The sequence below is a fragment of the Lontra canadensis genome, unplaced genomic scaffold (assembly GCF_010015895.1).
Source record: "Lontra canadensis isolate GAN:19392208 unplaced genomic scaffold, GSC_riverotter_1.0 scaffold55, whole genome shotgun sequence".
Lineage (NCBI taxonomy): Eukaryota > Metazoa > Chordata > Mammalia > Carnivora > Mustelidae > Lontra > Lontra canadensis.
In genome coordinates this window covers 9,179,465-9,195,518 of record NW_022631049.1, presented here as the reverse complement: position 1 = coordinate 9,195,518, position 16,054 = coordinate 9,179,465, and the positions used below count along the sequence as shown (strand labels likewise).

Here is a 16,054-nt window from a genome sequence, read left to right as displayed (position 1 = left end):
ATATGAAGATTAATTATTCGAGTTGCCAATTCTTCCTACGTTAATATATAATTTAAGTAAAATTGTAATTTAGCCCCTCCACCCACACAGACCATGTGTTTAATTTTTTGTTTATTTTCTTTAACTTAAGGATCATTTTGATATTTGAAAGAATAAAGGGTTTTTGGGTACTGGACCTGTACAACGAAGTATTTCAGAAATAGCCTTGGTTGTTTAAAAAAAAGTGTAATATAGGACACCTGGGTGACTTAGTCAGTTAAACGTCCAATTCTTGATTTCAGCTCATGTCATGATCTAAAGGTTGTGACATTGAGTCCCATATTAGGCTCCAAGCTGTGTATGGAGTCTGCTTAAGATTCTCTCTCTCCCTCTGCACCACCCCCAACTCGAGTGCTCTCTCTTTCTCTCGTGCTGTCTTGCTCTCTCTAAAAAAAAAAGAATGTAATATGTAGTAATTACTTCATGTATCAGTAGGAAAGAGGAGTCTTGTAAGTGAAATAATATATGTTGTAGTTGGTTAATAATGTGGAAAATAGATTAGTTTTAGACTCTAACCTCCCACTGTATGGCGCATGAATTCTAAATAGGCAACAGGCAAAAGTTTAACTGTAAAATGTAAAAGCAGCAGGATGAGAAGATAATTATATAGAATCTTTATCAAATAGAATCTTTATCAAAGCTGAAGCTAAATCCAGATATGAGAGAAGAAAACCTACATGTAATAAAAGAATAGATTTGAATCTATAAAATCTAAACTGAAGCTAATGTAAAAAATTCATATGTAAAAAGGGAAACATACAGTTAGAATATATGAAAGGACTATGCCATAAAGGATTAATTCTTAAATCTGAAAACTTCTGTAAGTTAATAAGAAGGCAGTACAAATCCAGGAATAGTCAAAGAACCTGAATAGTATCTTACAGAAGAGGAAATACAGTTTATGAGCAAGAAAATGGATACTTTAAACCTTTCTAGTTACTAAAATAATCCAAATTAAAATAACAATAATATACTTCCATTTAAAAACTTATTGCAACATGGGGGTTAAGGGGATAGGAGAAGAGTAAATGAAGCAAGATGGGATTGGGAGGGAGATAAACCATAAGTGACTCTTAATCTCACAAAACAAACTGAGGGTTTCTGGGGGGAGGGGGGTTGGGGGGGTGGGATTATTATGGACATTGGGGAGGGTATGTTCTATGGTGAGTGCGGTGAAGTGTGTAAACCTGGCGATTCACAGACCTGTACCCCTGGGGAAAAAATATATGTTTATAAAAAATAAAATTAAAAAAAATAAAAAGAAAGAAAAAAAAAAAGAAGAAAAAAAAAACAAAAAAACATTGCTGAGGGGCGCCCGGGTGGCTCAGTCACTTGAGAGTCCAACTCTCAGTTTCGGCTCAGGTCAGGATCTCAGGGTTGTGAGATCGAGCCCTGCATTGGGCTCCATGCCCAGAAAGGAGTCTGCTTAAGATTCTCTTCCTCCCTTTACCACTCCCCCAACTCACACATGCACCAATGATCTCTCTCTCTATCTATCTCTCAAATGAAATAAATAAATAAAATTAAAAAAAAAAAACAACTTATTGCTGAGACAATTATCTTTTTGACGACATGAATAGAACTCATTTGGACTGCATTTTGGCATTAATTATCAAGAATTTTAAATATTCATGCTCTATATTAATCTAGTATCTAGTGATCTGGCATAATGAAATAATGCCAGTTTAGGGGGGAAAAAAGTTTAGGGGGGAAACCCTATATATATGAAGAAGTTTTTATGGTGATATATATAATAGCAGAAATATTAGAAATGTCATAAATGCTTACCAGCAGGAAAATGGTTAAATAATTAAGGCATTATTAAAATATATCTAAAATATAATTATTAAGTTTGTATGGGAGCATGAAAGGTGCTTATAACCTAATTAAGATGAAAAATCAGAAATAGTAAGAAGTGGATAGTAAAAAGAAAAGGGAAGATTGAAAATAAAGTTATCTTAATAGGGTCTTATGTGTTCCCCTTTATTTTCTAAATTTTATAAAATACTCTATCATAACTTAAAAAAGTTGTTATCCATTGACTTCTTTATAAAAAGTTAAATATATGTTACTGATGTATAGGCTGACAGATATTTGAGTCAAAATGATGAACAGAAAGCTGGATGTTATGTTTTGTTTTAGGTATTACCCAATGTGGATATTGATAGCATTTCGAATGGTAGTGCTGATGTCGATCTCTCTCTGCCTAGTCCCAAAGAAGCATGTCCACCTCTGAAAACTTGGATACAGGTATTCAGAAATATATCAGATAGTTTTGTGTAATGTCTGACTGTGAAGTTTAACTAACATTATTCCATGCAAAGTCTTCCATTGTATGTCATAATAATTTAGGTTTTAAGGAAGAGATTCAGAATGAATCTAGTATTGCTGATGAACTTGAAAAAGAAAGTTTGTTTAAGATCCTTACATTTATAAACATTGTGAAAGTGATAATCCTTAGTGTAGTTTTTGGGTAATTTAAGTTGTCTCATATGTGAAGAGAGGATTTCTGTCTCTTTGGAGAAAAAGCTTGATTTAAACAGGAATCAAATTGTAGTTTTCCTGAATATGAATTTCATAGTGATGTTTAGAGTTCATGTTTTGGGATGTTACTTTGTCAATATAGTATTGACATGATACAAAAATAGGCATTTCTCCCTAGTATTTATTTGCTATTCAATAATGAAGCTCTAACTTTACTACACACTTGAATAACACTGCAGCTTTCCCCAGCTTTCATCTGTTGTAAGCAGATGTAGTCCTCAAGGATATAGGTTTAAGGAGAGGGAGAACACCAACAATTTTTCATGATCAGAAATAGTAAAACAGGGGTGTCTGGGTGACTCAGTCCATTAAGCATCTGCCTTCGGCTCAGGTCGTGATCTTGGGATCAAGCCCCGAGTTGGGTTCCCTGCTCAGTGGGGAGCCTGCCTCTCCAGCTGCATCTGCCCTCTCCCCCCTGCTTGCATGCTTTCTCTCTCAAATAAATAAATAAAATCTTTAAAATAAAATAGTAAAATAGAACTGACCCTAAATGGCAATTGTGCCTAATTTAATTTTTTCATCAATAACTTTTTTTTTTTTTACCAGAAGTTTATTAAAACATATGGTTACAAATAAGTTTTTGGACTGCTTAAAATTCTTCTCTCAGGGAGGGGCTAATGTGGTTTTGGGGACTAGATTATATCAAATGAGGCCTACAGGCTAAATTAGTATCTCGCTAAATTAGTATTTATAACTTTCTAATTTATTTGATACTGTATCTGTCTTTTTGTGTGTTTGTATATATGTATACTTACATATCTAACATATAAACACAACTGTAGGAGAGAAATCATAATCCTAGCAACCTGATTGGTTGGCTTAAGTTGTATTGTTGATGGAGTCATTGACAAAAATTTATATTTAATTTTTGAGAGCTATTAAAATGAAACCTGATGGCTCAGGTACTATCTTGGATTTCATTTTTTTAGTGAAATCAATTCTAAGTAAAATAAAATAAAATAAAAATAAAAAATAAAATAAAAAAAATAAAATAAAAAAATAAAAATCAGAGCTAAAATAAAATAAAAATAAATAAAATTAAAAATAAAATAAATAAATAGAGCTATTAAATAAAATAAATAAAATAGAAATAAAAAATTAAAAAATAGAGCTATGTAATTATAAGCTTATGTTATGGGTAGAAATATGGTAAATTATGTATAAATTTAAACGATGTTAAGCACAACAAAATCTTTTTGAAAATGCTTTCTTAGACCCCAGAACTTATGACGGTAGATGAAGAGGTCAAGTTTCCAGGAACAAACTTTGATGAAGTAATCGATATCATACAGGTAACAAAGCTTAGAAAATGTGAGAAATTATTTTTCTAGCAGTATTCTTCCATGTAATTAAAAATAATTGTATATATGTATCTGTATATAATTTTTAGAGCAGTTTTAGTTTCTAAAATGAACAAAAATGAGATGAAAGTTCAGAGATTTCCCATATACCTTCTACCCCCACACATGTATAGCCTCCCCCGCTCTTAGCATCTGGAGTGGTACATTTGTTAAAATTGTTGAACCTAAATTGACCCATCATAATCACTCAACATCCTTAGTTTACTTTAGAGTTCACCCTTGATTATGTACATTCTATGGGCTTGAACAAATGTATCCATTATTACAGTATCAAACAGAGTATTTTCTCTTCTCTAAAATTCTTTGTGTCCTACCTCTTCATTCTTCCCTAACTCACCCCAATCCCTGGTAACCATTGACCTTCTTATTGTCTCCATAGTTTTTTTTTTTCCGGAATGTGATGGAGTCAGAAGCATACAGTGTGTAGCCTTTTTGGATTCTTTTACTCAGTAATATGCATTTAAGCTTCCTCCATATCTTTTCATGACTGAATAGCTCATTTCTTTTTAGCGCTGAATACTATTCCATTGTTTGGGTGTACCACAGTTTATTTACTCATTCACCTACTAAAGGATATCTTGGTTGTTTCTGAGTTTTGGCAGTTATGAATGAAGTTGTGATGAACATCTGTGCACAGATTTTTTTTCATGAACATGTTTTCATCTCCTTAGGTAAATATCGAGGAGCATGATTGTTGGATTGTATGTTAAAAGTATGTCTAGATTTGTAAGAAACCAGTAAACTTTTTTCCAAAGTGGCTGTACCATTTTCCTTTACCACCAGTAAGGAATGAGAGTTCCTGCTGCTGCACATCTTTGTCAGTGTTTGGTGTTGTCAGTGTTCTAGATTTTGGCCAGATTTTGTGTAGTGGTATTTCTTTGTTGTTTTACTTTGCATTTCCCTGATGACATATGATGTGGAGCATCTTTTCATACGCTAATTTTCCACCTGTATATCTTCTTTGGTAAGGTTGTCTGTTAAGGTTTTCGGCCTACTTTTAAAACCGGGTTGTTTTCTTATTGTTGAGTTTTAAGAGTACTTTGTATATTTTGAATAACAGTTCTTTATCAGATATGTTTTGGCAAATATTTACTTCTCGTTTATGGCTTGTCTTCTAACTCTCTTGATGTTGTCTTTCACAAAGCAGAAGTTTTTAATTTGAATGAAGTCCAGCTTATCAATTATTTCTTTCATGGATCACCCATCTGATGGTGTATCTAAAAAGTCAGTGCCATACCCACAGTCATCGCAGTTTTCTCCTATGTTCTCTTCTAGGAGTTTTATAGTTTTGTGTTTTACATTTAGTCTCTGATCCATTTTGAGTTAATTTTTGTGAAAGGTGTAAGGTCTGTGCTAGGTTAGTTTTTTTGCCTGTGGATCATGTTGAAAAGATGATCCTTGCTCCATTTTATTGTCTTTGCTTCTATGTCAAAGATGAATTGACTATATTTATGTGGTTCTAATTTTGGGCTCTCTATTCTGTACCACTCATCTGTTTGTCTGTTCTTTCATCAATTCCATACTGCTTGATTACCATTGCTTTATAGTAAGTCTTGAATAGTGTCTGTCCTCCAACTTTATTCTTCTCCTTCAGTATTGTGTTGGCTATTCTGGTTCTTTTGCCTCTCTATATAAGTTTTAGAGTCAGTTAGTTGATAGCCACATAATATCTTACTGAGATTTTTATTGGAATTGCATGGAATCTATAGATCAAGTTGGGAACAACCAGCATCTTGACAGTATTGAGTCTTCCTATCTAAGAACGTAGAATATTTCGGGGCATGTGGGTGGCTTAGTCGGTTAAGCATCTGACTCTTGATTGGATAAGAGTCTCTCTCCCTCTCCCTGAACTCTACAAAAAAAAAAAAATCATAGAATATCTTTTTATTGATTTAGTTCTTTGATTTCATTCATTAGAATTTTGTGCTTCTCTTCAAAAAGTTCTTGTACATATTTTGTTAGATTTATACGTAAGTATTTAATTTTTTTGGATGCTTATGTAAATAGTATTGTGCTTTTAATTTCATTTTCCACTTGTTCATTGTTGGCAAACTTGTTATAATCAATAATTATTTCCAGGAGTTGTTTGGGGTTTTTTTTGTTTTTTTTTTTTGTCAATTCTTTCAGATTTTCTATATAGACAATCATGTCCTCTTCAAACAAGGACAGTTTTATTTCTTCCTTCCAAACACCTTTTATTTCCTTTTATTGTCTACTTGCATTAACAAGGACTTTTAGTATGGTGTTGAAAAGGAATGGTAAGAGGGGACATGCTTGCCTTGTTCCTGATAGTTGAGTATATTTTCACCATCAATATTATGTTACAGTGCTCTGAGAAACTTCCCTTTACTTTTGAGCTAAATGTATTTTTATTTTAAAATTATGAAGTTAGTATTCTATAGTATTGTGTTCTCTTCATCTGTGTCCTCTAGCTGCCTCAGTGAAACGTAATGATTATCAGCTGGTTCCCATCTACATCTCTTCTTTCCTGCTTCCTGTTTTCTTCCTCCTTTCCATTTCCTCTGGCTTCCCTCCCTCCAATCTATCCTTTCTTTATTCTGTTAAACATTTGTCTGTCTGACTTCTGGATTATTGGCAAGATCACCAGTTAGCTCATATTGAGGGGAAAAGTTGTGAGGGGTCTAAAATCCAAGAGAAGAGTCCGTATAACAGGAAGAGCTATAGAAATGATATAGAAATGGTAAAATAGAAGAAGGGGAAAAATAGGAAGAAGTAAAATATAAAGGATGGGAGAAAAGATCATAGACCATAGAAACCACTTGAATAATAAAATGCCAGTACAATTTCAAGATATTTATTCATATTTCTTTCAGAACTTTCACTACTAAGGCCAGATTTATTCATCATAAAATCAAGCCCTATTTTAGAATATTAAGAGATATGCACTATATTAAAGGTTTTTGTTCACTGGTATGTTTTCTCATGTGAATTGCACATGAATGTTTCAAAGGCAAGAATCTTACTTATCTTTATATTTCTAATGCCTGACAAAGACATTTGACAACTTTTTTTCCCCCCATGTACAAGTGAAAGAAACAGTTGTAGAAATAACACATGATTTGGAGTCAGAGCCAAGTGTTCCAATCCTGGCTCTGCCACTTACTAGTTGTGGAGTTAATTTTTTAATGGGAGGATATTAATCGAATTATAATTTTTAATGACTTCTAATTTTTTTGAGATACATATTAAACCATTTACAGGTAAAATGAGATCTGTGATTTGTTTCAAAATTATATGTGAAAGGTAAAGCAGATGGGGGTGTGTACAGGTGACACAAATTAGCTGTGGGTTGATAATTGTTAAAGCTGGGAACAAGTAAATGGGATATGCATAATATATACATAACCAATATAGTATATGAGCACTATTTTGTTTTCTTTTAAACATGTCTGATATTTTCATAATGAAAAGTTTAAAATTTTCAGAAATTATTCCTTTGATCATATGATGGTGCAAATAATGTATAAAATAACCTAACTGCATTTGTAGATGTAAATTATAGGTTCAGAAAGAGGAAGCAGTAATATTTAGAAGCATTAATTTATTATGATAATAAATTAAGATAATAAATTTCTAGAGGGAAGTGTTAATGTTTTATGCAGGAAAAACCAAGTTATCTAGTTTGTTTTATGACTGCTTAAAATGAACAGTGGGTTTTAAAAAGACAAAATAATTGTATAATTAAGGTTTCTTCAAGGCAATTTGTATGACAAATGTATATATTGTAAATAACCTGATGCCACCTAATTAGAAATGCTATTGATTAATGTAGAATCGTTGGTTAATTTACCAACCTAAGTTCCATGCCTACCCTGGTCATTCAGTAAATGTTAAACAAATACATGAATGTAATAGTTTTGTTTTTATTATTACCAGGAAGAGGAAAAACGTGATGAAATTCCAGAACACTCTGAACCAATTCTAGAGTTTAACAGAAGTGTTAAAGTTGTTTCTACAAAATATAATGGTCCTCCATTTCCGCCAGTTGCTTCTACTTTTCAGCCCACCACTGATATTCTGGATAAAGTAATTCAGAGAAAAGAAACATTGGAAAATAGCTTAATTCAGTGGTGAGTTTACAGTGGTGTTGGTGTGAACAGAATCGTAGTAGCAGATAGAAAGTATTAAATTTTAGTTGAAAATCTTCCTTGTCTCCTTTTGTTTATTAAACTTTTCCTTTGTTACAGTCACTGGGAACTATTTGATGTGATGTGAGGGTTTAACTATTTGTTGAAGGTATTGTTTTTCTTCAATACTTGTTTTTAGGCTATTATGGCAAAAGAGGCTGTTAAGTAACAAAAGCCTTCAAAATGTACGTATTCTTTTTTTTTTTAATGTACATATTCTTTAATCCCATGATTCACTTCCAGAAATTCCTAAGGAAATAATTATGGTTCTGCTACTCAGCCACAGACTACTTAGCACATACAGTGCTTACCGTAAACAAGGCATTGTTCTGCTTGTTACTTCTATAACTTATGAACTCTGTTTTTTTTTTTTTAATATTTTATTTATTTATTAGAGAGAGAGCAAGAGAGAGAACACAAGCAGGGGGAGCAGCAGGCAGAGAGAGAAGCAGGCTCCTTGCTGAGCAGGGAGCCCAATGTGGAACTTGATCCCAGGACCCTGGGATCATGATCTGAGCTGAAGGCAGATGCCCAAACCATCTGAGCCACCCAGGCACCTCTGAACTCTGTTTTTATCCCTGTTTTCCCCTGTGAGAAACTTTAAGGAAGTTATGGCATAAACTAAACTTAATAGTAATACTTACCAAGATTGCACTTAGAAGAATTATTTAATGATGTTGAATGATATTAAGAATTAAAAGACCACACTCAAAAATACATATGCAGGGGATACCTGGGTGGTGTAGTTGGTTAAGCATCTGACTCTGGTTTCAGTTCAGGTCATGATCGCAGGGTCGTGAGATCAAGCCCAACTTTGGGCTCTATGCTGGGTGTGAAGTCTGCTTAAGATTGTCTCTCTCTGGGGCACCTGGGGGGCTCAGTGGCTTAAGCCTCTGCCTTCAGCTCAGGTCATGATCTCAGGGTTCTGGGATGGAGTCCCACATCGAGCTCTCTGCTCAGCAGGGAGCCTGCTCTCTCCCCACCTGCCTACCTCTCTGCCTACTTGTGATCTCTCTGTCAAATAAATAAATAAAATCTTAAAAAAAAAAAAAAAGATTCTCTTTCCCCCTCTCCTTCTGCCCCTTCCCACCCCCCAACCCCACTTGCACATGTACTCTCTCTCAAAAAAACAAAAAAAAAACCCACAACAACAAAACCAAAAATAAATGTACATAGGAAAAAATTTGAAAAACATATACCAAATTGTTAGTTGTGTTTATCCATGAGTCTGAGATTATGTGTGAGCCGTATCTATTTTTGTAACTTACATATTTTCTCATTTCTCTGCAATGACTATCTATACGTGTATAATAATTTTTCATCAGCCTCCTGGGTGCTGTAAAGAAATGTACAGAAGTGATCTCCTATTGTGTTCCCCTTTTCCTTCCTCTCTCTTTCCTCTTTCATTTCCTAAAAATGACCTTTGAAATAAATTGTCTTTCCTTTTTAAGAGGAAAACTACCTGTATGGTAGTCCAAATATTTATTTCTTTGAAGAGAGGGCAGCTGGACTTCTTTTCTAATTCTGATCTTGTGTGCTTTTATATGGGTGCTTTCCAAGTAGGGAACCCAACATTTTAGGTGCATGATACGTCCGATAATCCTTGACCTAAACCTTATTATGAATTTAAGAGGTCTGTTATACTTTTCATTAGGCTAATCTGCAAGTTTATTAAATCAAATTTAAATCTGCCTCCCACATGGTGATTCTGTTTCATGTGGTTTATTCAACTGGGAGATACCTTTATTATTTTTTTTTCCAGATTAAACCTTTAGAATTACTACTTTGATGTGTAAATGTTTGTGTCCATTGGTAAAGTTTATTTTTAGGGGTGTTATTTCTAACACTTTGTACATTCAATCAAATTTAAGAATCCTCAACTTTTATTCCTCAGGGTAGAACAAGAGATAATGTCGAGAATTATCTCTGGGCTCTTTCCAATCCAGCAACAGGCCAGACCTGATGTCAGTGTTTCAGTCAGTGAGGCAAGTGAACCATTGACTTCTGACATCGGTAAGTGAAATGGAATCTTTTACTTTCTTTTAGTATTGAAAGATAAAACCTTGGGGCACCTGGGTGGCTCAACTGGTTGAGCATCTGACTCTTGATTTTGGCCCAGGTCATGATCTCATGAGTTGTGGAATAGACCCCCACATTGGGCTTTGCACTCACCGGGGAGTCTGCTTCAGAGTCTCTTTCCCTCTGCCCCTGCCTGCACATGTGTGTGCACACGTGCTCGCTCTCTCACTCTCTCTCTCAAATAATTAAGTAAATAAATCTTAAAAAAAAAAAGATAAAACTTTTAAGTCATGGGTTTATGTATTTTAGAGGTCAAGTATTCCTCAGCTGACAAAAGATAGGCTCTTACTTCCAATATCCTTTCCCTTTTGTTCTCTATAGTGGAGGTAAGTTTTCTCTCACCTCTGTATTTCATACTGCAGTGTTGACATTATTCTATCCCCCCATCCCTCCCACCCCAAATCTCTCCATTACTTCACGTAGCACTTTGTACATATCTTTCTTAGGGGGACTATCAGATTGGATTACGATTGGCTTACATTATCTGTTTCATTAGACTATAAATTACTCAGGATTACGGATGTTTCTCCTTTAGTGCCTAGCCTTTGACACTGAATGGATGGATGGACGAACCTCTTTATGGAACGCAAATCATTCTCTCCTTCTCATCCTTCCTCCTGTTCCTTCTTTTCTATCATTTTTCCCTTTCTTCTTCTTCCTTTTCCCCCTCTTTCACCTCCTCTTTTTCCATTAGCTTTTTTGAGGTGTAGTTTACTTGCCATAAAGTTTGCCAATTCTAAGTGTACAGTGTGATGAGTTTTGATCAATAGAACTGTGCATTAGTCACTCAATCATGATATAAAAAAAACACTCCCATTGTTCCAAAAAGTTCACTTATGCCACTTTTTAGTCAGTTCCTCACCCCCTCCCACGCCTACTGGACCCTAACAGCTGCTGATCTGCTTTCTATTACTGTATTTTTGTCTTTACTAGAATTTTATATATATATGTAGTCATATAATATATAGCCTTTTGTGTCAGCCTTTATTTAACATAAAGCTTTGACAATCATGTTTTATGCATATAGTAATAGCATGGATCTATCATAATTTGTTAATCCAGTTACCAGTTCATGGAAATTTGTACTCTTTTAGTTTGGGGCTCCTATAAATAAAACTGTGATAAACAGATAAGAAACTGCTGCTGTTTTTAGAGAGGCTGTTCTATTTTGCATTCCCAGCCAGCGCTGCCTGAGAGCTCCAGTTGCTCTCCAACCTCACCAGCACTTGGTGTTGTCAGTGTTTTTAATTATAGACGTTCCGTAAGCGTGTAGAGAGATCTCATTTTTCACATTTCCCTAATGACTAATGATGTACATTTTTTCCATGTGCTTATTTGCCACCTGTACGCTTACTTTGGTGGAAATGTCCTTTAAATCTTTTGCCCATTTTTAAATTGAGGTTTGTGTCTTCCTATTATTGAGTTGTAAAAGTTCTTTATTCTGGATACAAGTCCTTTATTAGATAGACTTTACAGTATGTTCTCCTAGTTTGTGTCTCACCTTTTTGTTTTCTCAGCATTATCTTTTAAATGGGTCAGGGCAAAATGTTGGGGCACCTGGGTGGCTTAGTAGGTTAAGCCTTTGGCTCTGGTAATGATCCTGAGGTACTGGGATCAAGCCCTGCTTGGCTAGGAGCCTGCTTCTCTCTCTGCCACTCCCTCTGTGGCTCTCCCTGCTTATGATCTCTCACTCTTGCTCTCTCTCAAATAAATAAATAAAATCTTTAAGAAGAAAAAGAAAATGAAAAGGTTAATTTTGATGGATTTTAATTTATCAATTTTCCTTTTATAGTTTGTATTTTTTGGTATATTATTTCTCAAGATCATTAAGCTTTTCTCCTATATTTCCTTCTAGAATGTGTATGGCTTCAGACTATGCATTTAGGTCTGTGGTACATGTTGAGTTAATTTTGATCCCTACTTTGCACAATATACAAAGATTTTTTTTTCAGTGTATGGATATCCAATTGTTCTAGCATTATTTGTTGAAAAGATTATCCTTTCTTGCAATGAATTACTCTGACACTCTTGTTGAAAATCAGTTGGCTAAATATGTATGAATCTGTTTCTGGGCTTTTTTTCTGTGCCTTGATCTGTAAGTTTATTTTTATGTCAATACATACCTTATTGTAATTTTAAAAATATCTTGAAATTGGATTGTATAAGTTCTCCAAATTTGTTCTTTTTAAAAAAGATTTAATTATGATGTTCCAACCTCCTGCAGAGCTCTGGCTGCTAAAATGTGACTACCTTCATGCTATTCCCTTGCTCAAGAAGCTGTGCTGGCTACCAAGTACCTGCCAGAGCTCTGCAGGAGGTTGGAACATCATGGTGATCTTGTGCAACCTACTCATTTTAAAGATAAAAAAGCCATTATGTAAATAATTCACCAATGGAACCAAAGCTAGCACCCTAAAACTAACACTCCAAAATATAAACATATTTATAAAGAAGGTTTTGAAAAAGAACTGAATAAAATATGCACAGGAAATAGCTTGTATGCCTTGCCATATTTAAAGTTAGGTGACACTGGAATGCCAAGAGCAGTTAAATCTACAAAAATACTGTGGAAGACCTTAACTTGACCCTGCCTGAGAAAAATTTTCTGATGTTTAATTGTCTTTGCAAAGATACTCTTAATTCAATGACGTGGGCAGTTTTCAGGACTCTCCATTCCCAACAGCTATGTGACATGCATTAGCCATGATCATGGAAGCATGAAGAGAGCAGACAACTACAGAAGATATTATGGAACTATAAAAATTCAAGGACTGAAAGTGGCAATGTAAAGTTGCAATTAGCCTACTTTTATTCTTTTTTGGATGACATTTCACTAATGTACATAAACTTGCAAATAACACAATAAAAATGCAAAGATGTGTCTCCTGAAAAAAAAGATTTAATTAATTAATTAATTAATTAATTTGTGTGTGTGTGTGTGTGTGTGTGTGTGTGAGAGAGAGAGAGAGAGAGAGAGAGGTGTGTGCCTAAGCACGACTATGAGGAGGGACAGAGGGAGAGAAATAGGCAGACTCCCCACTGAGCGCAGAGCCTGACAGGGGCCTGATGCAGCAGGTCTCAATGAGGGGCTCCATCCCAGGACCCTGAGATCATGATCTGAGCCAAAGTCAGACACTTGACTGACTGAGCCACCCAGGCACCCCTTGTTCTTCTTTTTAAAACATTCCTCTGTATCATTACTTCTATTTTTTTGCCTCTTCTCCGGTCCAGAATTACCTACTTTTCTTCTTCCATAGACTCTAACTGCCCAAATCCTAGATCTCCCAGCCTATATTTATGGCTTATACTTTTTCATTACCCACTTTCTCTTTAGTCCTCATGGAGCTTTCTTTCTGCCCTTCTCCTAGTGAGGCTCCTCTCTCACAGAATTTTGTTGTCAAGAATAACCTTTTTTCCCCAAATCCTTATCTTCCCTTGTGGCTCTAGCATGGGCACTGTTGACCACCTCTAATTCTTAAAATGTTCTACTCATTTTGTTTTCTTAGAATCCATTCTGTTGTTGTTCCTGCTATCTTCTTTATTTCTTTAGGACTTTATTTCATTATCTTTTTTTTTTTTTCCTGATCAGTTGCTCACCCCTTAGCCCGACATCTTCGGCTGCAACCTCGCAGTTGTGTCTCTCCACCGGCATCCCAAAACTTGACATGTCCAGAGTTTTTCTAGCCCAACTGGCCCTTTTTTTGTTTCTGTTTACATTAAGATCTGAATTTTCCAAGTGCCCAATCTCCAAAGCTTTGGAGTTATTGTTTATTCTCTTTTCTTTGTTTTTCCTCATCTCCACCCGGCCATAGCCTATTCCCTCACTCCATACAATTTATTGTTGCATTTAGTTAATTCTTCCTGTTTAGTATAACTTGAATGCCTTCTCCACTGCTACCCCCACCCCCAGGTTTTCTTTTAGCACTTTTTGGAAAGAAGGGAAAAAAATGATCAACAAAGTTATGAGGAAATTTATGTTTTTTTTTTTTTAATGGAAATCTTATAATTTCCAATTTGGGCATTTAAATTCTATTCTCTTCTATTTATAAGTATATGTGTTTGTTTTGTTTTGCCTATGTCTGGGTAGGGCTTTTGGCCTTTATAATAGAAACGTTCTAATTTCTGATCATGCCAAAACAATAAATTATGAGAACTGAAAAGAAGTATCTACATACACTGCCAAATACAAATTTGACATTTGGTAGTCATTGCTATGGTAACTTCAGAGTAAACTACTATTACTTATCCCTCAACAGGTGATCCTAAGACACCTGTAACCACTTTTTAAGGAATTGTGGATATTGCTCCTTTAGTTGTACTTCTTTGGAGAATTTACATCTCCATCAAATTGTATTACCATTGTTTACATGTTTTTCACACAAAACTTTAGAAATATAGCCCACTTTAAGTCTAGTAAAGTCTGTTGAGGAAGTTTTTCTCAATTTTATGTATATTCATACAAGGGAAAAATTATAACCTATTTGGAATATTAATATACCTATATAGCTTCTGATATCAAGCATGCAAAGTACTACAAAAGTGAGTAGGAGTAGCCTATAATATTAGTAACTGATGTATCTGAAACTAGAAGGAAGGACGTTTTTGTCTTTGTATTTATGAAGAAGCTACCATTTCTTTAAAATCCTCTGCAGTCATTGGGTCTTTGTGTTTTGGTTTTTATTTATTCATTTATATATTTATTTATTTTAAAGATTTTATTTATTTGAGAGAGAGAGAGCATATGAGAGAGAGAGCACAAGTGGAGGGGAGGGGCAATGGGAGGGAGAAGCAGGCTCCCCACTGGGCAGGTAACCCAACTCTGGGCTGGATCCAGGACCCTCGGACCATGACCTGAACCAAAGCTAGACACTCAATCAACTGAGCCACCCAGGTACCCCTGTGCCTTGGTGCCTTGACCACGATCTATCATAGGGTTTCCTGTTGTCCTGTTCTTAGAAATGTGGGTTGTTTTCAGATGAGAACATTTCAGGTGGATGCAAGTCCTTTTTATCACTAAATTCTGAAGTGGTAGGAAGAGACCATGTAAGTAAAGTTTTCATCTGTGTGTTTTCCTCCTCTTTATGATTTGTTAAAGAGGGTGTTCATTATATGAGTTATCATCGTATTCTCTTTTATAATATTTTTTATTTTCATTTTTATTCTTCCTCTTACTTCCTTATACACATTATGTTTTCATCTCTAAAATTTTAAGAACTAAGATTTGGATTGCAGGCAGTTTCTTGCACACTTATTCTGAAATTCTTTCTTTCTTTTTTTTTTTTTTAGTGGAAGGAACAAGCAATGGTACCCTCCAGCTTTTTGTTGATGCTGGGGTTCCTGTGAATTCAGATATGATTAGCCATTTTGTGAATGAGGCTCTTGCTGAGACCATTGCTGTCATGCTGGGTGACAGAGAAGCAAAGAAGCAAGGTCCTGTTGCTACAAGTGTTTCTGGGGATGTTTCAGCAAACAACACATACTTGCCGGTAGGAGTGACTCTCCTTTCATGACTTGGAGTCCTGGGGAGTTTTTGATACATTTATTAAAAAACAGTAAGATGGACAAATTTTAAATTAGGTATCATAATAAGATCATAGCTTGTGATGGAGATTGATTTTTTTTTTTTGCTATGATATTATAGTAATATTTTCCCTAGCATTTTACTTTAAAAGCTTTTAAATTTATAGAAAAGTTGAAAGTATAATACAATGAATGTCTGTATACCTTTATCTAATATTTACCAATTGATAACTTTTTGACAAATTTTATGTCTTTGTATGTTATATATTCTTTAAAAATAATTTGAAAGTTGCAGATATTATGACATTTCACTTCTGAAAGCATTAGCAGTTATCTCCTAAGAATAAGATACTTTATTATATA

General features: G+C 34.7%; 1 protein-coding gene across 5 annotated transcripts in view; it reads left to right on the top strand.

The window, feature by feature from the left end:
• KIAA0586 (KIAA0586 ortholog) overlaps positions 1–16,054 on the top strand; it is a 121,242-nt gene that overhangs the window by 35,806 nt on the left and 69,382 nt on the right. For all 5 annotated transcript variants that reach the window (XM_032875292.1, XM_032875290.1, XM_032875288.1 and 2 more), the window contains 5 exons: positions 2,182–2,289; positions 3,798–3,875; positions 7,842–8,035; positions 9,987–10,105; positions 15,458–15,657. In XM_032875292.1, the coding sequence (XP_032731183.1) occupies positions 2,182–2,289; positions 3,798–3,875; positions 7,842–8,035; positions 9,987–10,105; positions 15,458–15,657 (699 nt within the window). The remainder of the gene's footprint in view (positions 1–2,181; positions 2,290–3,797; positions 3,876–7,841; positions 8,036–9,986; positions 10,106–15,457; positions 15,658–16,054) is intronic.